This window comes from Pholis gunnellus (assembly GCF_910591455.1).
Source record: "Pholis gunnellus genome assembly, chromosome: 13".
Taxonomy (NCBI): Eukaryota; Metazoa; Chordata; class Actinopteri; order Perciformes; family Pholidae; genus Pholis; species Pholis gunnellus.
The window spans coordinates 17,524,313-17,543,576 of NC_136540.1; the positions used below are offsets into that span (position 1 = coordinate 17,524,313).

At 40.8% G+C, this 19,264-nt stretch overlaps 1 protein-coding gene across 1 annotated transcript in view; it reads right to left on the minus strand.

Annotated features, from left to right (window-relative positions):
* The window catches only part of gabrb4 (gamma-aminobutyric acid type A receptor subunit beta4), a gene marked incomplete at both ends in the record, with an annotated part of 45,682 nt that extends 28,651 nt beyond the window's left edge, over positions 1–17,031 (minus strand). Inside the window, 2 exons of the mRNA XM_079172282.1 lie at positions 14,882–14,976; positions 16,949–17,031. Coding sequence (XP_079028408.1) covers positions 14,882–14,976; positions 16,949–17,031 — 178 coding nt within the window. The remainder of the gene's footprint in view (positions 1–14,881; positions 14,977–16,948) is intronic.
* Between the last annotated feature and the right edge of the window lie 2,233 nt (positions 17,032–19,264).

Sequence of the window (19,264 nt, forward strand, 5' to 3'; positions counted from 1 at the left end):
AAATGGACAAAACATTAGAAGACCTCAACATGATGCTTTATACCGTCAAAAGACGTGCAGAGCTGGATTTGACGGCCATGTGCTGCACAAACAAAGGTATGTAAGTTACAAGATAGTGTGATGTCATGTTAATGTTTTAAACTCAAATTAAAAAAAGAAGACCCTGGGAGGTTAGTTTCTTTATGAATAAATAACAAAAAGCCCAAGTACAGTGTGGGCATTTGAGGACAAAGTGTCCTCGTAGCAGGGTTTATCCTGAAGCCATTCGGAAACTTATTGGCTAAAGAAGTGTATGATTAATTTATGGTCCAACTTCTAATTAATGTATTTATAGACCTGATTTATTCAGCAAGTCACACATTGGCAGTTTTAATCAATTGCCATCGTTTCCATGTCCCTTTATGATTTTGAAGTGAACATCTTGAAGGATGACCAAGTGGGAAAGGTAAACATTTTTAGGTATTTGCGCTTTTTCTCTGTCTCCTTCAAAGCTCATCTCCTGCGTAACCCAACATGTGCAGTAAATCCCAGTTGCTTCAGTGGCGTGCCGTGTAATGGTAAGTCCTGCCGAAGCTGCCTGCGTAATTACATTAACCTGTGGTAATTATGTGTAGATCCTCCTCAACGATCATGGCTAATGTGTCTCAAGAGACTAGGATTCATGAATTAATTCTTTATTAATATATTAATTTGTGGCCATTACATTAACTCTGGTGTGCGTGCAAGTGAAAAAAGGGGATCATGTTGTTGGCTGCCATTTTGAACATGTTTTTAACACCTCTGATTCTTTCCACTCGCTTGTTCATGCTGTTATGACAATTACAGCGACCAAAGAATGTTTTAAGAAGGCAACCGTAGACCATAAAATGTGAAATACTGGAGCGCCCTGGGAGCTGAGGGGTTAAGGTACCGACGATAAATCGCAACGTCCTTGGTTCACGTCTGGCCCGAGACCTTTGCATGTCATCCCCCATATATTTCCCCTTCGTCTCACGTCATCTCTCCAATGTCATGAAGATAAAAATCCCAGTGTTAAACTGGATTCTGGGTGTTCCCATATGTAGTCCTGCCATCAACAAATGTCCTAAAAGAAAACTACAAATGACAACTACAAAATGAACGTTCCTAACTTGACCAGTCCAGGATGTAAGAGAGGTATGAGAATGTTGAATCCGAGAAATACGTGCGTCACATAATACACTTCTTTTTTACCCTTATGAGTCTGACGAATATTCTTTGCTTCTCACGCACCACCATCTAGAGTTTAGAGTTCATTTATCTGCACATGAAATGATGGGACACCAAAGGAACAGAGAAAGTCACATTGTGCAGGTGAGATAAAAAAAGAAACGCAAAAAAAAACTAAAAAAAAAAACTTCTCACCTCAAACAAAGCAAAGAAAAAAACAACGTGACAAACAAAAGTCAAGAGAGCTGGATAACAGGCTCTAAATGACAGACTCAAAAACAAGGAGAAAATAGTTTATCAAAAACAACCCACATAAATGTAAAGTGAGGACAACAAGATAAGATACTCACAGAGACCAAATGGAAAAATTGGAATCAAAAGGAAAAGGGATATTGTGCGCTCAAAGACGGAGGGAAACAGAGAAGGTGTGCTGTGTGACTGGAGGACAGTTCAGCTCGTCAGCTCCGTACGTCTATATTCAAACTGTAGAGGCATGTGACCTTAGAGGCAAAATGGACGGATCTGTTCCAGATGCTTTTAATGGAGACCAGACAGCATAAATTATAAACTAAATGAGCACTTTGCAGGTAGTAAATGATAGCAGTCCAGTAGACATTGGACTACACTTACATTTATGATGTACACAGCAGCGATGCTGTGAAAAGGACAGAATGTCCGACTAATACAGAGATCATCAATAGAGCTGATTATGAATCAAATCAGCAGAAAAACAGCCTGTCAGGTTGACACGAGAACACGCGGTTAAGTGTGAGCACATGTTTGCGTAGCGGTCGTTGACGGAAACTGAGACTCAATAAGAGCAGCCACAGTGTACCCGCGACGTCCAAGTACCCACCAGACAAAACCAGTCGTGAATAATGGATCATCTTTTGAAAGCATGCACTTTACAAAACAGTGCCAAAAAACAGCCAGCGGCTGGAGTTATTTACTTTTTATGATCACAATATTTGGAGCTACGGCTTTATTTTTAAGTTAATGCGCATGATTGTAACGCAGCTGTCATTGCAGGGTAGTTACAGGGATCATATACCGCAAAATGTGCTGTATCAGTGGTGTGAGGTAGTTACGACGGGCCCCAGTGCGCACTGGTTACTAGGTAGGGAGCGCGCACACACACACACACACACACACACACACACACACACCATTTGGCGTATACATATTTTACCACGTTGCGTTGGATTCTACAGTCGAATGAAGTAGAGGGGTCAAACAGAAAGCTACCGTGTAACGTATCCTCTCGTCACGTGATCAAACACAGACTTTACAACATCAACATACACGTTACTCAGCAATCATTCATTGCATATCTGTGTGACAAAATGCCAAAGAAAATAAGATGTTATTCATTTAATTTATAGTTTTAGTTTTATAGTTTCTTTATAGCTTTTATTGTTTATGTAGAATACGCATTTTGTTATAGATTGCTGCTGACTGAAACAATAAAAACCATCAGTTTGTCTTTTCGAGGGCATATATAGCAAATGGCGGCATTTTTTTATTTAACTGAATTCTTCTTTGAACACAGGAGGGTTTTCAAGGTGCCAATCTGTATCCATAGCAAAGGCCCGTTCTCTGCTCAACACACTGTCATAGTGCCCACTCTCTCTATGGGACCCCCCAACCGCACAGAGCCCCATCTGTCTATAGTCACGCTCTGTATGCTATGTGAGCCTAAGTAAGGATCTATGCAAAATCTATATGACAGCCTCTCAATGTCTCAATACATTACCTCAAGTACTAAAGTGTGGATGTATTTTGGCAAACTACTGTGAAACCGCTTGGAGCTGCAGATCACTCTGCTTCCTGACACTGAATATCAGCACATACAGTTGCATGTACAGTAAGTGACAAAACACAAAATGGTGTCTAGGTTATTCTTTATATCAGAGCACCTCAGAGTGCATGATCACGATTATACCAAGGTCTACGCAGCACAAAGCAGAAAGTTCTGTTGCTATGGTTATCCGCAGTTCAAATTTGAATGGTAACCGATGTGTTGACAGGAACTACCGCTTGTTTTGTGGCGTCCTGAATTTTCTATGTCCTTAAAGTCCCAGTAGAAATGTAGAACAGAGCGTCTTTAGCTTCTGTACTGTGAGTATTCCCGAGAGAAACAGAATATTTGAGCTGTGTACATTTATTAGAGGGATTTTAATCAAATCCTTTGCATTTAAATGGACAGCTAAAAAGTGGGCGGGCTTAGAATGTAGCACAATATGGAGGTACAGAGGACTCTGGCTTTTTTTTCCTATTTAATCTCAACTTGAAATTAATGCTTTTTGTCGGAGACAAACAACATTTTACTGTATATTTTAGACATGACACGGCAACTGGATTAAACTCACAGATGAACCACAAACAGTTCATCTTTTCTGAATATGCTAAATGTTCTAGTGTATGCTGAGCAATCGCACACCCATGAGAGAGTGGTACACAGTCAAAGAATAGATACAGTTCTATGTAGATGGATACTAGTAGTGAACACAGTAGGCCAAACATCAGAGAGGATGCAACTACAAAGGCCACTTAATATCAAAATCTCTGACCTTAAGCGTATTTGTGAACTGCAATATCCAGCTTTTATGTTTTTAACGTTTCGCATATTGTTGACTTCAACATCTACGCTCTCTCATCCCGTTTGTTTTCCCTCCAACTCTGCATGACGCACAAATCATAGTTATGTGGAAACCCGTTTCATACGGCCGGCTGTTGGAATTCAATAACGAGGTGGGCTTTTAAGCGTGCTTCCTGGTAGTGAGGATGACAGCATTTATCTCCAGATGCTGTAAATGACATTTCTTTCCCTGTTTATCTATGTGAAACAATTGGATAGCTGCATCTTGCCCTTGGCCAGCCTGTCCTGGCCCTGTCAAGGGCACACCTCCCATCAATCACTGCAGATTCAAAAAAGTGTGTCCTTGGGGACCTTAAGAGGAGAGTGGAAATGGGGGGAAAAAAGCCCAGCATGCAGGATGCCTCCCCAAAGTCTGACCCAGGGTTTTTGTACTTTGCAGTCCGCTGCAATACATCCCAGTGCAATTCTATCAGCATTTTTCTCCTTCATTTCAAAGTTGCTGAAAACAACACTTTGAATGTGAAGATGAAGTATGTCCTTTCTCCTGCATGCTATATCTCACCACCCTTGCCCCCCTCTGCCTGCCTACATACACACCTCATTTAATTCAAATGGGAAATCTAAGTGAAGGGAAAAGGGAAAAGTGCCCAGCTTGAGCATTTTTCCTGTGTTTCCCCCGAAATATATCATGGGGCGTTCTCTCTTCATCAGGATAGATACCATTTGTTCATGTCCCAGCATCCATCCTGGGATTCTGACAACACACTCCCGTTTTTGCGCTGAATAGGCATTACTTTGAGACTGAGTTACGACGGCCTGTGCTATCCGCCTGTATGCAAAGCGGCCCGCCATCTGACATGTGGCAGCACACAGACTAAGAGATTGTCCTCAGTATTGTAAAAGCGTCCACTGGTCTTGAAAGAACTGCTGCCATACATCACTTGATGGCCGCAGCCGCCAAAATGCAGATTGCAGCTGATGTCCTGCACGCATCACTCAGCGGTCATGTTCGCAGAGGGTAAAACTACCGTGTGGGAAGCGGTTTTGTAAATGGCTGCACGCATACAGTATGTGAAGAGCATTTAGTCCGTTATCTCATAGGACACAAAGCGTAGCCTTAAAGATCAATTACGCTGACGTTACATACGGTAACATCAGAAACTGAACATAAAGTGCTGCAGCTCCTGCTTGTCTCACATGTCCGGGGTCTCTCCTTCATATTCGGTCAATTAAGTGTCCATTCTACTCACCAGTCTCACTGCAACTGATCTGCAGTTTCATGGCTACATTTACTGCTTTTCCATTACAAACAAGATCAAGCTGCAGCTGGGGCTCATTTGGGTCAATGGGAAATGAGATCAGTAAAACCCAGGCTGTGTATGGCAGACAGGGACAGGTGACCATGCTTTGATGACACGGCTGCAGGATGAACAGGCAGTGGTGAAATGAATGCTGCCTATATGGCCAGGGATCAGGTGCTTACAGTTACGGCTAGAAGCTGCCTTGCAGATAGAGTCAGGCTCTCACATCCCTGTACTCCTGGCACCTTTTAAGGCTTTTTCATGTTCTGCGATCGTTAAACTGCAAAATATACGCTAATGCGCCTTCAGCTGGAACCATTAAAGGCTCATGTCAACTTCCTCGACAGTACATTGTGATAAATACTCGGTTCAGTCATAATGGAGCCTTGAGAGACAGCTGTGCTGTTGTGTAGCTACGAACGCGACTTTCAACGTACTGTACATTAGAGGTGAGAACACATTAGAAGACACGAGCCGAGGTTGCCAATACGTAATGTCCACATACATTAATATGCAGCGCGTACGTACAATTTGTGCAGAACCAAACCCAACAATGGGCTTTAAAAGAATCTAAACCAAACACAATGACATGCAAACCTAATAACAACATTAAACTTGTATGTTTTCGATTGGCTACAAACAGGGCAACACTACCGTACCAACAATGTAATGCAATAGCTCAGCAACATTTGTAAAGCTCCATTTTGTTCTTGTGTTATTGTATGAAAATACACTGTATTTCTATGGCTGTACTTTATATTATACTGTCATGTGTTCCTGTTTTCTCTTCTCCACTCATTGCATATTTTCAGAATTTCTTGCTACAATATGTCTTTTTTAGGGCGATGTCGATATCTAATGTCTTGATCTACAGTACATTCTACACGCATTACATTGACAGTGCTCAGGACTTTGTGAGTATGTTGATATTGAATGTTCACACGCGGACAGGACACATTCTTTTCCGTCTGTTTTGCCTCATAGATACCCAGGCGAACCTTCATTAATTCAGGTACATCCTGTACAGAAGCATTTTGCATCTCCACATGCACCTCTGAAAGCGTTTTGTTTGAAGTTATCCAAAATAATCACAAAACTGATTTTCACTTTTGAGCAGTCACAAGGATTTCTAAAATCTGCAGGGCTATCTACAACAAATGACAACACTCCATAAATCACCCCGGTGCAGCACCCTCTGTTAGACATTTACAGGCTCTCCAGTTTCTCACCGTTTATGCACATCAACAGTATGCTCGGCGAAATTCATTTTCTCTCTGCTGCACAACTGACAGAATACCATTTAATACACACTAAGCCAGTATCACTGTTTATTACGCCAGACAAGGACAAAGTAAGGAGGGAGAGTAACTTAGGAAAGCATGAGAGAGCCGTATTTGTGCTGATAATCTAAATTATTTTCCATGTTCAGTATAGTAAGGAGAGAAAGACAATGTGAATGCTGACATAATCAACAACCATTGCAGAAAATGCTGAATAGCATAAAATACATTATATACAGTACAAATGCAATTTTCTAGAGCCATCGTGACTGCTCTACAACATTATTCATAACTGTTTTTGATGATTTTGCAAACCTTTGTCGTCTACTGTCATCTACTTGAGCCTTAAATAGAAGCAATGGAAGTGAAATGATCAACGCGTTGCATCACAGTCCAAGTTAAATCAACTTATCTCTTTAGTTGCAGTTGATGTGTTGACACCAACTTGCCAGCAAGCGCATTACATAGTTAGTTATTAAACACCTACCCAACCAGCTAACTTTTTTTGTGTGTTTTTTGTGTGTGTTTTTCTCTGGCTTTTCTATGTAATTAAGAGGAGAAGATATATGTGTAGTTTAATCAGTTTAAGAGCTTCACACCCATTGCTGAGTGATTTCTTTCCCACTATAATGTTGCATGTTTTGCGACGTGCAGTTTTCTGTAATCACATTATAGACCGTGGTATGTACCGCACATTGATCATGTAGAGAATAAATGTTTTCAGCGTAGCACCTCCCACTTGATGATGTAGATAATGACCTTCATAAGCAGTTTACATTTTTTAATTCAAATGAAATTCAGGTGGAAAGAATATTGAAGTTATTAATTGTGTACATTTGGTTCTGCTTACATCAATGTACTATTAAATGACTTAAGTCTACTCTGGTATTCTACAGCACAGCATACATCGGGTCACTCATTTCTAAATACATTCTTATGACTACAAGCTCATCCCAAAGTCACCATTTCAAAAGTGCTTGCTTCAGATCAGCCCCTGGACATTTTTAGTGGGACACTTGGATTTGAACACATGTTTTGCCATGCCTGGTGCCATATATACATATAGACAGCCTCATTTTCTTAAACGTGATCCTACCCCGGCACATTTAACTATCCATAAAATGCTGTAGTGCTGACCGTAAATATAGATTTGAACAAATTCAGTTCTTTGAAGTCCAGAAATGTCGTGCACTTCGAAAGAATGGCATGTTGACAGTATTATCGATATGTCACCCGTCATGCTTTGTTAATGGTGGAAGCTGAGATCATAAAACCCATTCCCGTGATGATGACAGCTTGATTTAAATATGTCCTCCAGAAGGACGATTGTGTGACCGAGGTGAGGGCTGAGCTGGCTCCTGTTACCTCCTCCAACTGACTGGACGTCTTGTTTTTAAATATTGAGATCTCTCAATCCTGTAGAATCCTGAGAAAGTCTGCCCACCGGTGACCCATTACTCTACATGATTCCAGTTCCCATGTGCAAATGAATAATAGCGACAGAAGCGATGTCAGCCGGTCCTTTTCCCTGACCGACAGAACAAACCCCCCTCGTATTTTTATCCTGGAAAGCTGAACTGGAAGCAGATACTAGGTCGAACAACAAGCAGTTCAGGAGCCTTTTCATGCAGTAATGAGCAAAGAAGACAATCGCCGTGTACATTTTGTTGTTGCTTCTAAAAAAGATATTGGAATAATTGCCTACTTCAAGGTAACACCATATTTGTAAACGCATTGAGAGACTGGTTAATAATTAAATGGGCCTCTTATGAAACTGATTTAGCTGGGTCATGTATTTCATTACTCTACTTAATAAATTTATTCAGTTGCATTTTATGGGACGTTTATGGAAACCACTTCATCATAGAGCGTACCATCCAACCGTGCCAACATGTACATATGTGTTGAAGCCATGTTTCAGAGAAACCTGTGCCAGTTTCAGAGGGTTTGAATATTTCAAGGTGGGCTGTGTTGTCCAGAAGAGGCGGTTCTATTGTAATGGCAGACAACTCGACAGAGAAATAATCAATAGATGCAGAGACATGCGTCGTCTCAAGCACTCTTAAATGCCTACGGGTTTGTGCGTATGCATGAACGGCAGCGTGAATGAGAGGAGTATTCAAAAAGTGACACATGGTTTCAGTGAAATTTTGTATAGATACAAAATTATAATTGAAGTTGGAATGAATTTGTGTTTTTCTGTGATTATCATGACCTTCATTTTGCCAAACGGCCAGGCGGATGTGCGACTGAACTGTAGCATAATACATCTCTGCATCTTTCTTAATGTGTAACAAAAAGCTCGATTTAAATGCATGGAAATGGAAATAATGGAAAACTTAAAAAACAAACAAAAGCGAGGTTTGGACAGCGATAAATAAATCAAATGACAAAAGCAAGGGAAAAAAGCTGGTATATGTGGCTGTTGCAGGACTTCTTATAAGCTTGTCAAACCATTCAGTCTGAATGAAATCATTGGACTCATACATCGGGTTACTCATTTCACCAGAATCTTATTTTTACATTCATTATGATACGTTTATGGTCATAATGATAATTTTGGGGGAGTGGCTTTGGAGCGAGGCCTGATAGGACGGGCTGTCAGTGTTGCCGACTTGCTTGCTAGATTTAGGGACTTTTGGAGCCAGTGATGCTCGTTACTTTCATTGGAGAAGAGTTTGCAACACTGGGCTGGGTTTTCGGTTGGATCATTTATTTTAATCTAGCGTACTCTTGCTAATTTATCAACATTACAAAGCTTTAAATTGCTTACGAAAAAAATACCATGAAAAATGTAAATCATAGTATAAGGATATTGTCATTTTATCCTTTTATTATTATCAACATGTTCCCACAAAAAGAATCAATTTATCCTAATAACAAAAAGCTTGACTAAATGCAAAGCTTTACATAGCTTATGCTTTTGTGCTAGAATAGAGAATAGAGTTTTTGGTAATCCACATCGTATATGTAAAAGAGCACATTAGTTGCATTTGGGGCGATACTCATTAGAGTCCCTGTGCCAGCTGTAGTTGGGGATAAACAGGAAAGCAATCCAGGCACTCCAAAATCTTAGAACAACGAGTAAGGAAATACTTTAAAAGCTGTTAAGTGGCTAAATCATTGAAGGAGCCAACATGTTACGACCACAGTAGGTCTTTGTCAGGACATTTAACAAACCGCAGCTGTAGTTCACTCCTCTCAGCTGGGTAAACTAGAACAGCAAAGCAAACTGTACATTTTGTAGAATGTCCCTGAGCATGCTCAAAGATCGGAAAAAAAGCAGTCGCAGAGCTGTACACGTGGGACTAACTAGCAGCCATAAAAGCATAAATACCTTAACAACAAGACATGTTTAACTCAACAGGAGGATGTTTCCAAGTGAGAGCTTTGCAAGAACCCCAGCATCACAGGAGACCTTACAGGTAAAGGAGGCTCACAGCAATCAGGGGTCGATGGCATGAAAGATCCTGTTTGTTATTGTGAGGAGGTTCTACCCTTTGAGTCTGAACTGTCTGCCATTCTCTGGTCTCCTGGCATCAACACTGATGGTACCAGGTGCCCTGGTGTTTTGTGACGGATGCTGCCACTAGCAGTTTTGGAAAAACTGTAAGTCATGTCACAAATGAAGGTGGTTTCAGTGCAATTTAAAGACATTCTTGTCTGCCATCTTGACATAAATGAGACTGGGCCCTACTGGGTTTGGAGCTCAAAGCAACTTGCAGCTCATGGCTATCCGGAGCATGAGAAGGTGCAGAAAACAAGACAAACCTGTCCTTGTCCCTCTTAATCTTCTAAACCCTCCTTCACTTTTGCTCTCACGTTTGCTCTGTTAAACCATTGAGGGGCCTGGACTGCAAACCCTTTGTTGTGATGACGCCATGAATTTACTTTAATCTCCTCCACGATTTGCGATCAGTCACAGGGAGGTACAACCGTTCTGGTCCCCCAAGGAATGCATTTTTCTTCCAGACACTATTTTGTGCCGATATAGGACGTATGGCAAAGGATCAGATCCTCCTCTATTCAGTGTTTAAACTGCTGCTGGAAAAGGGCGGGAAACCCAAGGGAGGGCAACCATGTACCAGGATGATACCCAGTAACCGAAGTCTTTGGTTGGCCGGAAAACCAGCAGACAGTTTCCAACAGAAGGTTCCGTACACCATGATCATTAACCCTTCAGAGCAGCCTGTCTTAGCGTGTCTCTAAACACACCGTCAAATTCAGTGCTCCAACAAGTGGTACAACTCTGCCACAATATAGACGTCAAACTCTCCTTACTTATTGGAATGGCTGTGAACTTTGAAACGGGACAACCAAGGCTTTGGATCACGGTGGTTCGGGATATCACACACAGAAGAAACACGTAGTAGAATAGAGCTCTTTTAAACCTCATTCGTAATTCCATTAGCAATGTTCCAGTGTTCCAATCTCTCTCCCAACACTACCGATAAGCTTTAGTTCCCTACACAGATTAACTGACAAACAGGCCCAAATTACCCAAACACATCCTTACTCATGTCATTGAATCATATGCCTAACCAGGAATACTTTTTTTTTTAAAGCATTTGCCCGTTCATTATCTAGTTAAAGCTAGCGTACAAGAGACATTTGTGTGTGAGAAAGTATAACTACAGTAGGAGAAACTGGAAGTAAAATGTGTTCATCCTTATTTCATTAGGGTTGTATATTAAATAGGAGAAGATAATCAGCACTGAGATAGCAAACATTTACGGTGGCACTTTCCATGTCTATAATGCATTACACAAACTCTTACAATGTGTTATGTTGTGCTTACAGCGCTGTATATAAGCGTAGTTATAAGCACTCGTACATACTCTGACCACATGACTTATATGGTCAATTATCATAATACTTGCTGGTCACTCACTGTAATTTTTTTTGGAAGGATAATAGTGTATTAAAATTCCCATAGCTGTAACACTTTATAATCTTTTATAATTTATTATAATCACTATTATAATGTGCCTTATTTCCTAGTACCCAATGCCAATTTAGAGTAACTTATAATCACATAACAATGACGAAGGCAGAGTGTAATACAAACATATGTGCCATTTGTCCTTACAAAGCACATCTTTCAATTCCGGTATTGGATTATGTAGTATTAATATTATGCTAATATGCATACATTTGATTTTACACTCTCATACCTCAAATGCGTACCAAAAACAAGTAGAAAAGAAAACGATCCTTGAATAATTATACTTTCTTTGCCGGGTATGCAATGGTCGGGTTATCTTGCTGAATACAAATCTAAGTAATGTAACAATTTTTTTCTGCAAATTAAATAATAACAATAACTATAATTACAAAAAAAAAATACAATTCACTTCCCCTGCAAGATCCGGAATTCTAGGACAGCTGCCATCTGGGTCTGTGTCTCATTTCTTGAATTCCAGTTTGGCTCACAGGCCAAAGGGTGGACGAGGGCAGGGTCTGAATAGACTGACTTCAAAGTGGCCATATCATCTAGATATACTGGTGGTAAGGCCCCAACACATCATTAACATCACATGGCAGCATTATTGCCAAACTCTTTCTGACCATTAGGGCCATATTTTTCCAGCAATGTCCACCTCTGAGTTGGTTTTTATTTCAAATGTGGGTGTTGGCCAGGCTGTTAGGAGCCACAGTCCAGTGTTTGTCCACTTTTGTGCCAAATTAAGACCCTCTCTGTTGAATCTCGAGAGCTGAAGGTCGTCAGCAGTGTGTGTCACGACAGAAGTAGCTGACTGATGTTGGAAATATAAAGACATGATGGACTACAGCTCCCCTGGCCTGAGGGTAAAGCACAGTTTCTCTCTGCCTGGGATACTCACTCTCTAAAACTTGCTCTCCCCACTCCAGTGCATTCACAGGCTGCTATAGACAATAGTGCGCTGCAGCCAACAGTCAAGCAACCAACATTGAAGTCGAAATGTTTGTTGAAATCACTTTTAAGTCAAAGTGTCTCTAAAAATATTACAAACCTGCTAATAACGAAGTCAAATACAAAAAATAATTTAATCTAGAGCTAAACATCAAAACACTTCCTCTTTCATTTCCTTGGATTTTGCTGAACTCACAGTTATTTAAGTAATACAAAATGTTGTCGTTGTCGTTAATCCATTAGTTGTTTAACCAAAGAATTGCACAGAGGTGAAATTATACAATAAATGTGCCAATATTTAGTATACACAGAAAAATACTGTAGATATGCCTTTTACCCAATCGTCTGATCAGAATAAATGCAGTTTTATATTTCATTCTGTTTTTATAAACAAAAGGTTTCTAGTCATATTTATTATCAAAGTGGGCAACAACATTTTAGCAGTTCTTGGTTACATTTTGTCGTTTTGTCTGCTTTGACCGGTAGAACTGGTGAGCGCAACTGTTGCTGAGGAAGAAAAGAACGTCTCTAAAGTCATTTAGATTTGTTAGAATTGCCGCCAACTGTCATGAAAGCACTACTTGAAATGCCTTTTTACTAACTGAGTAAGGTGTGAATATGTTATAGAAGCAAGCTGATAATTCCCCAACTGAAATTGGCTGCAAATTGAAATTTTTTTAAATTTGAAATGTTCATAACTACTGTTGATTCCACTGTTTTACACAGTTGTGAAGGAGACTTTTCTTTGCTTCTTGCTCTGATTTCCTTCCACCGAATCTATGAAACAACTCTGGAATGGCAGCGCTCCAAAACACAGAACGAAGACGTAACCTCAACTATAACATATTTTTACAATGGTTAACATCAGGCTAACGCATTTTGGCACATAAGCCTTCATCAGAGCATCTGTTTTTGGCAGAGAACCTAAACAGAGGAAGGTTATATGAGGAGGTGCACCTGCTATATGCTTTTCACTGCTTGCTCTCATTCTCATCAAGTGTGATGTGGTCGCATAACTGACAAACTGCTGCCTCAAGCCTATTTAAAGAAGATACTGGCGAATAGTGTATATCTAATAGCCATAAATTAGATTGTATATGTTGAATATGATAATACCGATAATAATAGGCCAAATTCTGTCTAAAAAATGTAAATCATTGTATTTCTAAATTTGAAAAATATCAAATATTGTAAACGTAAAATAATTTTTTAGCTTTGAAAAAAAAAAGCCAACCTGTCAGAGTGAATTAAATATGTGAAGTTCTTGAGGCAATGAACATTATCATGTCTCATGCAATATTATTTAATGCGGTCCAGCATTTTTACACATAACCTGACTGCAGAGCATTTTCCGATATGTTGCAGGTGAGTCACGCAACATTGTCTCTCCATACATTCATTCAAATAGATTTTTTCAATAAGTTCAATGTCATTTCTGTTATTTCTGACTAAGATTTTAAGTAATTGTGGCTGAACAAGGGGTGGTCATCAATTTTGAAAGCAGGTTTTTTCAGCATGTTGATATCTTTCCATATAGGATAGATTTTTTGTTTATATGAAACAGCAGAGCGAGAGCAAATTCAAGTGGCGACAGACTCTCATTAAATTAGCATCACACTCCGTTAACATGCCCTGGAAATAAAAAGCCCTCTTTGTTTCTTGTTTTGTTTTTTAAAGTAGCAATAAGCTTTTCTGAACACAAAGATTTGGGGCACGTGTACAGCAGAAACCAAAAAGCTGGTGCTGAAATGATTAGGTACAGTCATATACTGTATTCAATTAGAGCCATCAGTGTGGCTGTCAGTCAGCGCTGAGTTATGATGTCTTCAGTGAGTGGCCTTGCACAGACCAGGGCCCAGATGCCAATGTCAGAACCATGAAACAGGAAGCTTCATCTTTAAATTCATCCTACACAATGTAGATACAGGTGCCAAACTCAATTTGCAAGAATAGTTTTTCTGGAAACCTTTATTTTTGATTAAAGTAGGCCTTTGTTGTCATACACCATTAGCCATCAGCCATTAGGCTAGTAAGCTGTTCAAAAAAACAACTTTTTTTTATATTGCTTAACATATATTGTGGTTAAATCGTTTTAGCAAAACAATCAGCCCAAATGACACTAATGAGTTGTTCCCCCACGCCTTCTATTTTCATCAAATTATCAAAATAATTCATCATCCATTATTCTAAAGAGCGGATGTAAAAAGATAAAAGATAAAAGTTAATGGGGCAAAAGTGCTTTCCCTGATTTGCAAATCAAATGCTCAGAAAAAACTGCCGTGTGACACAAAGACGCCATGAAAAACAGAACATCAGACAATCAGAAAAGTATCAAAAATCAATATGTTCACCATCCCTGGTCTTAAAAGAACAACGTGTTTGACTGCTCTTCTCCATGTGTGCTCTACCTCTCGAGGAGCAGCCATCTCCGATATGCGAATAGATGCATAGTAATGACGCGGTAGAAGTCACATCAAAGCCGTCCCCTATATTTTGCCACAGGCCCCCTCTTCGACGGATTTCAGAGGGATGACTCGTGAATATCACGGTGTACAACCCCCTGACGTGCACATACCCTCGACAACAGAGACCCAAAAGAGGACGTAGCCGCAACACCTACCTCCAAAATCAGGCCTTAAACGGATGTCATATCCCTTCAGCAACTTGTCCACGGTGGTCTTGGCCAAAGACATTCCGGTGCTTCCAGTGGAAGAGCTGAGGGGAGAAACCACAAGTGTAAGAGCCATTTTAAGTAGTGGGAGAATACTGAAGATTGACTACTTTTGTCATAGATATTTTGTTTCTCTACAGCACACCAACTGTACGATAAATGATTACTGCACTAAACAATGATTACTACTCTGTTCTCAACATCAATGACATGAATTGGAAGAGGAAGCCCTTACGCCAACGTGGTGAGGATTTGACAAAGGGAATGAGGACTTAGGATGCATTAAACGAAACACAACACACACATTCATCCAAGAATCCCTTTTTCTTGTAAAGTGAGCATTTGTATGTCATATTTCATCCATTTCATCCTAGATTTTAATCAACTTCAGTTATATTTTTGTATTCTGGGCACACTCAGAAGAATAAACATTCACCACGCGAAGATTTTTAGCTAGTAAACGTCTTCAGTTGTCAGACAAATATATTTAAGCCTGCTGACTGTTGTTTTGTCATAGGGAACAAACCCCTTTTGGAACTCCACCTACAGTGTATTCATCTAATCAGTTTAGGAGCTGCGTTGTAATACATTTAATTGATGTGGGTCCTTCAAAAAAGTGGCACTGAGATTAACAATGTTATAGTTTAGTTTTATTCGCTCACGTAAGAAGTAGGTGCTCAGTCTTATTTGTGAGCCACGTATTTAAACACAGCCTCCCATCGTGCTCTCAGAGGCTTCGTTGGTCTGAGCCTGGACTGGAGACAGACTATCCCCAGGAGGAACGCATAGTCCGCACTCGTCTAACTGACACTTATAACATTGGTGCCATGACCTGCATCACCTGACCGAGACCGGCTCTCCAGCTGAGGTTCCTTGTTAAGGGGAGGGTGTGCAATGATCATGTGTGTGTGTGTCTGTGTGTGTGTGTGGGGGGGGGTTAAAATTAAAATTGCTCCCCTGATAGGAGCAGTAGCCCTCGGCTCAGTCACGGAAGCACTGTTCAATTAGCTCATAGGTAGTGCAGCTGTTAATCAAGCTGGCCGGTTACAGGACTTGTGGGTTTGACACCTGAGAGCATCATTATGAGGTGAATATCAATGACACCTGAAACACATGCAAGATGACGCCCCTTTCTTTTGTTATTCCGGGTTATTGCAATGGGCTCAAAATGTCAAAAAATAAATAAAAGGTGCGACCCAGTTGAGCTGAGCACCTGCATCTCATAAGTGAGGCTGCAGGTTACTGCAGCCCAGGAAAAGGAGTGGGCCACGAGGGATATGTATCAGTGCCTTTAACAACAAAACAATAAAGGGATTGAGCTGGAGATTGGGAGTGTGATGATGTTCTTTAAGGCCTGTGCAGTAATTCATACTGTAGGCTAAACATCTCAAGAACTTGACAAGACTGTATTTATTGAAACGTTAACTCTTACACACTGCCTACCGTCTTTAAAACAACATTAGAAGAGGGATTTTTTATTTTTTGTATTGATTTGGTTCCGGTCACTAAAATGGGCAATCACGTAGATTATATGAATAGGATTTGCGTTTTTAGAGATGAATACAATAAGTAAGCTTTCGGACAGTGTTGCCACAGCACTGGAGACCTACATCTGGCTGCTTACCCTGGAGTAATCAGTCGATTGTCGGCTAATCGATCCCATCAGCTAATCATCGGCCAACACTACTGTAGCCTACTGAGGGCTGTCACTTTAGGCATCATCATACTTAGAGTCGCCCTTTCCAGTACACATGTGTACATCCCCATTTTGATATCGGGAGTATAGGTTAACGTTTCACAATAGGCTTGATACTGTGCACGCGCGTGTTTTTACGCTCGCGCGCGCCACAGCACCGTCTAATAGAGCATATATCGGCAGCAATGCCCCTAATAAGTAGGCCTGGGTGCCCCGTTTATGCGATTTGCCACATCTCAGCCTTTTATTGACCGGCAATCACGTCTGTTGGTGGGGACGGGTATTTTTTTTTTCTTTTGGTCCAAGCCACGTTTTCTTACCTTTGAACAAAGCAGAAGAAGAAGGACAAAGCCGCCAGAGCAGAGAAAATTCCACATAATTTATCTTCTTGACGACCCAACATCTCCACAAATCCTTAGATATAGTTTCTATAATCCAACCAGTCCAGTGGTCCTCCAGAAAATGCACAAAGTAAAAACGGGCAATTAAAAAAATAATTGCCTTTTAAAAATGTCGAAGAAACTAACCTACGCGTGCGATGTGTTCATTATATTAGGCTTCTTGGGTTGTTGTTGTGTTTCTTTCTTTTTTTTAAATCTCGTAATTGGCCCCCGCTGTTTTCAACGGCTATGGAAATCCGTGCAGGTCACAGAGCCCCTCGACCAACACCAGAAGATCAGACATCTTGCTCAAAAAACAGCATACACAATACTTTTGAAAGTGATGACAAGTATTCTTCCCCTTAAAAAAACAAACACTGGCATGAATGACTGAGCGGCAGCCTCTTGATGATCAAATCGGTGGATGAAATTTCCCAGTCCAAATCTGCAGAAGAGGCATGGTTCCAGCGATGCTCTGGCGCCAGACTATTCCACAACGTGATGCTGGTTAAAAGATATTTGTTTGAGCTGGAGACGCTGGTCGGCTGAAGGGGAGCGGTGGGTTTAAAAAAAAGAAAATTGAAATCTTCATTCCCTTTTTTTTTCTTCTTCCCCCCCCCCGTTGCCGCCGCTGCTGATGATGTAGATCAGCGCAAAGTCACTGAGGGGAAAATGCACATTGAAAAAGCACTGGGTAATATCTGATGCAGACGTCAGAGCAGGCTATATCAACTCCTCTGGTGGAAAAAAAAAAAAATAGATAGAAATATGGATGGCCCCCTTATACGACAATGCATGTATCACAGCGTCGGATTTCGTGCCAAAGATGCGTACCTATTTGGGAAAAAAAGTCCACTTGCCTCCGCTGTCCAACGCTGAATGGCGTTTCAACACGTTAGTGTGGGTCCGCTCCGCTTCTCGTGGAAACACTGAGCAAATGACAGACATGCAACAGTCCGAGGAGACACGACGAGGATATCTTGTCTCCTTTCGATTGTCTTTTTGAGTTCCTAGTTGAAATTAAAATGATGTCCTAGCCTACTGGAGGGGGAGAGAACGAGGGGAGGGGAAGGGGGGACACCTAAGGTGAATTCCTTAGCGACAGTGTGTCCATGCGCTGAATCGCGTCTGTCTATTCTCTCTGAAACCCATTAGGATGCTGGGAGTGTGTGCCGGTGCGTTTTCGTGCATTTCTTCCACTTTGGCACAATTTTTTTTAGTTGAAACACGCGCACAGAGAGACACGCACGTACGCACCCAAACACACACACACACACACACACACACACAGTTACGCGCGTACACACTACGTGAACGCGCGCAATCTTTTTCTTTAAACAATTTTTTTTTTCTTTATCTATTTCTGTTCGTTTAATTCCTCATGGCGAACCAGGACTCGCTCCTATGTATCTGAAGCAAACACATCCTTACTGGAAACTGCCAACGCGCACACCACAATTGAAGAATCACACAAGCTCGTGTTTTGTTCAGAGGAGGCTTTCTTCAGGGATCTCTGTGCTGTCCAGTTGCTAAGCAACCCAGCCAGCACTGATGCAGTTGTGGTGATTCGAAGGCTATGCGCAAAGGCTCATTTAAAGGAGTAGACCCGATGCTGTCACCACTGGGGTGTCAGTGGGACAAAAGCAGACAGCAACTGATGTACCATGGAGCCATTTCTGTTATGATAGGGTTGGGGGGGGGGGGGGGGGGCATTTAGCCTCCAATAATACATGTAAAAGAAATGCGGCGTGTCAGGGATATCACACTCACACTACTTTTGCTTCATCATCATTGTCCTATACTCCTCATCGTCACCATCACTGTCAGGGCCACTGTGATGAATCAATCAGTCGATAGCTTCTTCTTTTTAAAACATGTGAATACTCAACAGGTATTTGTTGCTTTTGACTGTTCTCTGCAGTCATCTGAACCCATAGGAGTAGAATTCAGTTTGTCCCTCCTATAGGTGATGTCACAGCACTGAACACATGGGTTGTGAAATGGCAAAGAAAAAAACATGTTTTCTGTATGAATGTTTTTTTATTACTTATTTGAGTGTCAATGTAAAACAAAAACAAAAAAAATAGAATGATTATACATTTGTATTTTGGCTTTTCTGTACTTTTTAACATGACTATATTCAATCCCCCAATCATAAGTCTGACATCATGTGGACATTTTAAAAAATAAATGGCATTGCAATTACATTACATTACAGTCATTTAGCAGACGCTTTTATCCAAAGCGACTTACAAT